At 37.2% G+C, this 6978-nt stretch overlaps 2 protein-coding genes across 3 annotated transcripts; both read left to right on the top strand.

The window, feature by feature from the left end:
- Positions 1-260: 260 nt before the first annotated feature.
- Positions 261-4277, top strand: LOC111699622 (uncharacterized). 2 transcript variants are annotated; one of them, XM_023470340.1, is made up of 8 exons: positions 261-310; positions 382-532; positions 887-1067; positions 1776-1832; positions 2162-2831; positions 2935-3292; positions 3441-3515; positions 3663-4277. In XM_023470340.1, the coding sequence occupies exons 2-8, from the start codon at positions 425-427 to the stop codon at positions 4251-4253; spliced, it is 2040 nt and encodes a 679-aa protein (XP_023326108.1). In that variant the 5' UTR covers positions 261-310; positions 382-424; the 3' UTR covers positions 4254-4277. The 2 variants fall into 2 exon arrangements, with proteins under 2 accessions (XP_023326108.1, XP_023326107.1); XM_023470339.1 differs by having other exon boundaries at positions 375-532.
- Positions 4278-4377: 100 nt separating this feature from the next.
- LOC111699627 (uncharacterized) lies at positions 4378-6772 on the top strand. Its single transcript, XM_023470348.1, has 5 exons — positions 4378-4542; positions 5028-5135; positions 5637-5782; positions 6241-6383; positions 6626-6772. The coding sequence occupies exons 1-5, from the start codon at positions 4491-4493 to the stop codon at positions 6744-6746; spliced, it is 570 nt and encodes a 189-aa protein (XP_023326116.1). The 5' UTR covers positions 4378-4490; the 3' UTR covers positions 6747-6772.
- The last annotated feature ends 206 nt before the right edge of the window (positions 6773-6978 follow it).

Below are 6978 nucleotides of genomic sequence, written 5' to 3'. Positions count from 1 at the left end.
CTTTAAGCATAGAAAGCCCTGTGACATACGTTCAATCAATGCCTTTGTAATGTCATGAAACTTGATGTTTATGTTGATATTTTTTGATGATGGCTTGCTTTCACTTTCTTTATAAGAAAATGTTGATGCATATAATGTTAACTATGCCATATATTTATTTTACATTGAATTTTCCTATTGGAATAATACATCCTGAGTCAAATATGATGAAAAACCATGATTTATCCAAATTATTTTTACAATTATATTCATTTTTTCAGAGTTGCTTCTCCGAAATAATGCTAGCTTTGGGTTCTCAAGAAATTCAAGGGTGAGTTCATTCTTTTTAAACTTAGCTCCATATAAAGATTTAAAGGATTCATATCTAATTCAAGTTTATAGGACATAAAGAAAGTTAGTGAAATTAAGTGAACCAAGTGAAAGAATGGCGGAGAAGAGTAAAGATGGTATTGGTGAGGATACTAGTGAAAAGTTAGAAGATCAAGATGATCTTGTTGATTATGAATGTGATCTTACTCTTGAGATGAACAAGGAACTTAGCATTTATCTCGGGGCTTTCTTGATTTATATATACCGATAAGGGCTCCTCCAAGAACTAATTTGGGCCAGGCCACCCCAACCAATTTGCGAAAAACTCTGACAATTTTGGGGACAGTTTGCCAATTCATAACCCTGAAATAGAAGTCTTTTAACTTTTACAAGTATTTCTTCTCTTTTAAGGGTTAAAATCTTACTAAATAAGGTCTAACACTGGTGTAATACATTATGTTTTTCAATATGGATTGCTAATCCTGTTCGAAGATTGTTTTAATTACTGCATGGTTTAATATTATGTAATGGGTCTCCTGTGTTTACCCCGAGGTATATGTATGTTCCTGTGATCTAGGAAGAGTTTAGTGATTTAAATTGTGATTCTGACGAGGGTCCGGAGGAGCCTGTGCTCTGTTACTACTGTGACACCCAGCTCCCTGGACCCGAGGATGTATCCTCGCATATGACTCGGTTTCATAATATTATCAAACATCTGGATTTCATCTTAGAAGTGACCTCCAGGAGGCAGAAACAAGGTAAACAGGAACCTGAAGGTTTATGAGTGGGCGGAAGGTGGTCCGCCGTAGGTTTTGGGCTGAGGTTGACCCGCGGTCCGCCTTACGGGTGTACTTAGATGGCGGATAATGGGCCTTTCCGCCAATTGTTCAGTCCTTTTTGTTGTTATTTACTAAACAGAATTTTACCAGGAACGCCTTATGTGTTTTCTCTTACTAGGTTGTATGTTATCCCGGTAAATCATGGGTTTTGTCGGTTCGGATTATTGAGTGTTAGTGTTAATTGTTCGGTTGATAGTTGCATAGAATCATTTTACTAATATATGGGATTTCTTTTGGTTAGAGGTACCATCATTTACATTCTGTACTTGTAAAATATTTGTTTCATTTTAAGCGCCATAACTAGTAACTATTGGCGTCGCGTCAGTCCGATTGTTTTGTACTTTAAGTTTTTGACATACTATTTTTTGTGGAAGTTGAACGCATACAGCTTTTTTAACTTGATTTTTATTATCTATTTATTTACAGTATTTACTTTTATTAACCAGAAATTAGCGTTTTTTTAATTTGACAATTTTTGAAGATAATTTTTTGATTATTTTCACTCCTAACTTTCTAGGTTCAAATATGTTAGTCACTCTCTTTGAGTTTAATTCATTTTAATCGAATTCATATCAACGTTGTTTTCTTTGATAAAGTTTCAAAGTTTTAAACGCGCTTAATTTTTAGATTTGGCCGGAGCAGAACCAATATCTCCGGAACCATTTACTTCAAATCCAACAAAAGGTTTGTACTGAGATGAAAAATAAGAAAAGAAACTAAGGGGGACACACTGCTAAAATGGAGTGTGCTGGGGGGGAGGTTCTGGTAAAAGATGGGTTCTGAAAAAATCATTGTAATCATTGTAATGACTAATGATTAGTATGTAGGGTATCAATTAACTGAAAATGTAATTAATCATTATTAGTCCTTGTCAATTTTTTTATTATTTTTCTCATCGATTATTTCCATTACATCAAATCTTTTCATGTTATAAATCTTTAAAAGTTCCTGAATAGTACTTTGAAAATTGTTTTCTTAAAAAGATGATTTTACTATTACAATTTATTTTTTAGAAATCCTCGATGATATCTCCGATATAGAAAGTGAGGAAGAAGAAGGAAAAGGGAAAGTTGAAATTAAAGAGAAAGATGAAATCAAAACCGAGAAAGAAGATGAAGAGGAGATCAAAGAAGGGGAAAAGAAAGAAGAAAATCCATCCAAACCAATTGAGTTAGAGATAGATAATACAAACATGGAAGCAGAGAGCAAGGACGAGGGAGAAGAAAAACGAGACTGGATGTATAGCACGGAGAAAGCTGTTTTCGATATTCTCTCTGATCAAGAACTGAGCGATGATGCGGAGAATGACTCTAGATGTGTTAAATGTGACCTGGAACATGTTAAAGGAAAACCTTGTCACTTCCTCCTCAAGAATGGAAAATCTACAGATGATAAAGAAAGGGATAAGGATATCAGGGGTAAGAAAGGTTCGAACCAGGATAAGGACATCAGAAGCAGGTTAAACTCGAACCAGGGGAGAGGAAAAGGAGGCTCGGGACGCGGACGAGGATTTGTTCGCCAAGGCATAGTTGGGGATAAACTGAGAAAGAGTAAGTTGTCTGGTGTACGTAAGGTTCGGGTTGCTCCTCCTAGATCCGACCTTGAGAAGGGTAGAGCGAAGTCTGTTCGAACTCTTCCTCCCTCCCTCTACAACAATCCAGATGCGCTTTCTTCTAAGTCAAGGTTGGTGGCTTATTGAGCAGTTTCGATTCAATAAATCTACTTATTTGTGTGTTGGGGGGGGGGGGGATAGTTTTTATTTTACAGATTTTTATCTTTATTTTAGAAGTTGGAGGGATCATGATAAGTTTGAAGAAAGTAGTTACCGAAAATCTGGAAGTCCATCAAGGTCCCGAAGTCCTCGAACCTTTGATAGTTCCAGGAAGTCCAGGAGTCAGGACTACCGGGGGTTGAGGTCTCCGAGTCCTGACCGGATAGGCTGGAGACAAAATGAAAAAAGGTTCGGAGATCGTGGGAGATATGAACTAGAGGAGGAACCCAGGAGGGATACTAGTCAGGGAGGGTGGAGGGATGATTGGCGGATCGGGGAGCGTTGTGAATTATGTAAGAAGGAGAACCATGCTAGTGAGGACTGTCCAAATTATTTTTGCAACAAGTGCCACACACAAGGACACTTCGCTAAGGTAGATTTTTTTTTCATTCTTATTAATTAATTCAAAAAAGAATAAATACTTTTAGAAGGACAATAAACTGGGTGGTAATTTCAACAATCTACATATTATTTTTATCCTGAGAAAATTCAAAATTGTAAAATTCTGATTTTTATTCTAGTTCTGTACGGCTGATAAAAGTTTCTCCGCTTCTTCATCATTTTCCCATCCTCCTCGCGCTCTTCCGATTCAACAGGTATTAAATAAAATTTGAGAACGATTATTCACCTATTTGGATTAAAATAAAGGACGTTCTTTTTTGAAATTGGTAACATTTTTATCGATCTTTTCTTGACACAAAATTTACATTTATTTATTTTAAGATGCTTTTATTTTACTTTAGGAGCTTTGGGTTCAGCCTCGTGGATCTCAATCTTATCCTGCCAACGAGAATCCGTCCTTTCCTGGTGGTACATCCTTCTCCGGGGGTACTAACTATCTCGGAGCAGGAGCAGGGGGTTCCAGCTATCTCGGAGCTGGAGATACCAGCTATCCAGGAGCTGGCGGAACCAGCAATACTGGAACTGGAGGTATCAGCTATACTGGAGCTGGATCTGGAGCTCCCAGCTATCCTGGAGCTGGATCTGAAGGTTCTAGCTATCCTGGAGCTGGATCTGGAGGTTCTAGTTATCCTGGGTCTGGAGCTAGGGGTGAACCAGGGTATCCAGGAAGCCAGTTTTCTCATGGATTCAACACAAACAATCCCCAGAGTCTTCCAGGCTACTCGGGAGCATCAACCGGATATCAAGGTTCTGGATATTCCAGTTACGGACCTGGAGCTGGATATCAAATCCCTAGTCAAGAATCCGGATTTCCCGCGGATAATCGAGGATCAGGATATGGACAATCATCATATCCTCCCTTGAATACAGCCTCGGATCCGTCCTCAGCCTCATATTCGACTAGTTCCTGGCGCGGGGGATCTAAACTTTAATGAGTCCCCCCCCCCCCCAGACAAGATAAATCACGACACTAGTCTTTAAACAATGTCGATTCTTAATAGTTAATGATACTGATTTTATGTTAATTATTTGTTAGTAATTGATGCATTTATTACAGAGGACTTGATTCTTACTATGTAACTGATGAGCTGGCCGGCCTGCGGAGAATGAATTGACCTGCTACTGCTGCTGCTAATTAGTTAGAACCAGAACTATAGTTCAGATTAACAATGTCGACGTGGAAGCAATCCTGTCTTTACTGCTCGGATACTGTTTCTACAGGTAATTAAACGTTCGATGCAACCCAACCTACTCAGCCTTACACATAATTAAGGATATATGTGCTTAGCTTTTGTTTTTCTTATATACATTGGTCAGCATATATTTCAATACAGTGGCGACGGGGACTGAAATGGTGATATTATACTAGTTCTGTACCTGATAATTCATTTGTATATACACCGACACTCTCTAGTATTTCATTACCGAATATTGTATTCAAGTGTTTGTCAGCCTCGGTATAAAATTACCATTTTAGTGAAGGTTTTGCAGTGACAACGGTATGAAATCAAAAGCACTTTGCAAAGTGCGCATATTTTTTTTTAGAAATAACTGTCCAGTATCCACTGTCCACCTCCTCTTTCTCAAAAAAATTTTATGACTTTTTGGTCGATTAATTGATTGCAAGTTCAAATAAGAAACATTTCAAGAAGTTGCATCTAGTTCCCCATGGTATGGAACATTATTGAACTGATTTATCATGGTAGGGAGTTTAAACCGAGGGTACTACAAAATGCATCTGGAGAATGTTCACGGTATTCAACACAACTCAGAGAAATTACTCACCTGGACTCTAGCTCAACAGAACCTATCAGGTTGAACTAAATATAGCTTATTTATACTTACCCTCCATTTATAGAGTGGCATGTCCGATTCAATCATGGTACCTTTCAAAGCTTTGTCTAAGGAATAAAAACTGATAATTTTTAATTGTTGTTTCTCTTCAAAAGTGACGTGCACAATTCATTCTGCTGCAGAAACTGTCAGAAACGATATCTTCCACGGTATTGATCAGTTGAAGGTTTTAAGGGTACGGTGAATCCGGCATGCCCCGCTTTTAAAATGAAGGATCACTAAACTACAACAAAAGGTCCCTCTATTACACTATTGGGATAGTGAATTCCATTCAACATTTTGTATTTTTCATAATTTTATTTTAATGTGAAAGCATGTAAAATTTCAAATGAACAATCGCGATTTTAGTTTAGACCCAATCATTCGTATGATAACTTTTCAATTTTTTTCTCTCACATTTTACTGAAGATGTCTATTATATATTCATAAAGTTCTGTTTGTTACTTTACTTGTTGGTGCAGGTGGTAAAGGAGGTAAAGGAGGAGGAGGAGGGGGTGGATCTACCCTCTCCTCTGTAGCGAGTATACTGGGGATGAAGGGAATCACCATCACGAAGGACACCAGCAGCCCCAGCAACGGAGTCCCTAATTCCCTCATTAATATCAAGGTTAGCCAAGCACACGGAAAGAAAAATGATAAAAATTCCCCCCCCCCCCCAGATTGAAAAAAGGAAAATTTACATGTAAAAATTTTTAGTGATTGGTGAAAATAACATGATTTTGTCGAAGAAAAAATCGAAATTATATTAAAAAAATTATAAACTTAAATCGGAGCGTATCATTTAAGATAGAATCACGTAATTGTACACCCAACAAAATCCCCCGCCCCCTCCCAATTAAAAAACAGTTTTGCCTCTACAACTCATTATTATAAAAAAGGGACATTTAATAATTTTCCATTTTATATAAAGAATTTCCCATTGTAATTACTGTATTTTGGCACCACGACATTGATTCAGCGACATGTCGAGACACGTCGTGATGGATTTAGTTGCGCTGAAGCTGTTTATTGTATCGAACAGTAGGTACAAGTTATTTTTGGATTAATAAAATATCTCTTGTTTAGGGTATAACTGTACAGAAAGTAAGTGATGATATACACATGGGCGGATCTCCTGTAACCGGGGCAGTCATGGGGCGAGGTGGGCGTGGTGGTATGAACCGCCCACCAAGCGCAATTGCCAGGCAACAGGAGCAAGCCATAGAAAGGTAAGAAGTCCCTGTTTAGTGTTGACTGTCGAACTGTCAATGATCAAATGAAACAGGTTTTTTAAAAAAAATTCCGGGGAAAATATAAAATCAAACTTTAATTACTAGCATACATTGTTTGGAACAAATTCTCTATGAGGAGGGGGGAATATTTATTCGTGAATATTCTCACCCCTGTGTTTTTGTCGTTTTTATCTTTATTTCTAAAATGAACGGTTTTGATATCAAGAATGAATGTTTAGATGGTCGAACGCTTGTGAGCATGGTTGCAGGATGTGTAGAAGAGAAGGAAAGAATTTCACAACCTTCCATAGAAATACATTGATCAAACACTTGGAGCAAAATCACAAAATAGGAGGTTAGTAGAACTTTCATAAAGGCACTTTTATATATATATATTGCTACTTACTTTTAGTAATAGTATTTAATCTAATATATATGACTATATTGGGAGTCCAGCTTTCCCTGAAATAAGTTTTCCTTTCAAAACTTATCCTACTTTTAAACAATCAAAATATCATCAGACATTAAAAAGATAAATAGATATTACTACTTAATATATATATAGATGTATTACTCTGGTTACTGGTTTTCA

The sequence above is a fragment of the Eurytemora carolleeae genome, unplaced genomic scaffold, assembly GCF_000591075.1.
Source record: "Eurytemora carolleeae unplaced genomic scaffold, Eaff_2.0 scaffold368, whole genome shotgun sequence".
In the NCBI taxonomy this organism is placed as follows: Eukaryota; Metazoa; Arthropoda; class Copepoda; order Calanoida; family Temoridae; genus Eurytemora; species Eurytemora carolleeae.
The sequence above is the reverse complement of the archived record's forward strand: the minus strand, read 5'-3'. Positions and strand labels throughout refer to the sequence as shown.

What these genes read in the sequence shown, in the direction of transcription:
- LOC111699622 (XM_023470340.1), top strand. Translation starts at nt 425, where the DNA reads ATGGCGGAGAAGAGTAAAGATGGTATTGGTGAGGATACTAGTGAAAAG. An exon ending in GCGCTTTCTTCTAAGTCAAG is followed by an intron (nt 2,832 to 2,934) that starts GTTGGTGGCTTA and finishes TCTTTATTTTAG; the next exon opens with AAGTTGGAGGGATCATGATA. An exon ending in GCGCTCTTCCGATTCAACAG is followed by an intron (nt 3,516 to 3,662) that starts GTATTAAATAAA and finishes ATTTTACTTTAG; the next exon opens with GAGCTTTGGGTTCAGCCTCG.
- LOC111699627 (XM_023470348.1), top strand. Translation starts at nt 4,491, where the DNA reads ATGTCGACGTGGAAGCAATCCTGTCTTTACTGCTCGGATACTGTTTCT. An exon ending in AGCTCAACAGAACCTATCAG is followed by an intron (nt 5,136 to 5,636) that starts GTTGAACTAAAT and finishes TTGTTGGTGCAG; the next exon opens with GTGGTAAAGGAGGTAAAGGA. An exon ending in ATTCCCTCATTAATATCAAG is followed by an intron (nt 5,783 to 6,240) that starts GTTAGCCAAGCA and finishes TCTCTTGTTTAG; the next exon opens with GGTATAACTGTACAGAAAGT.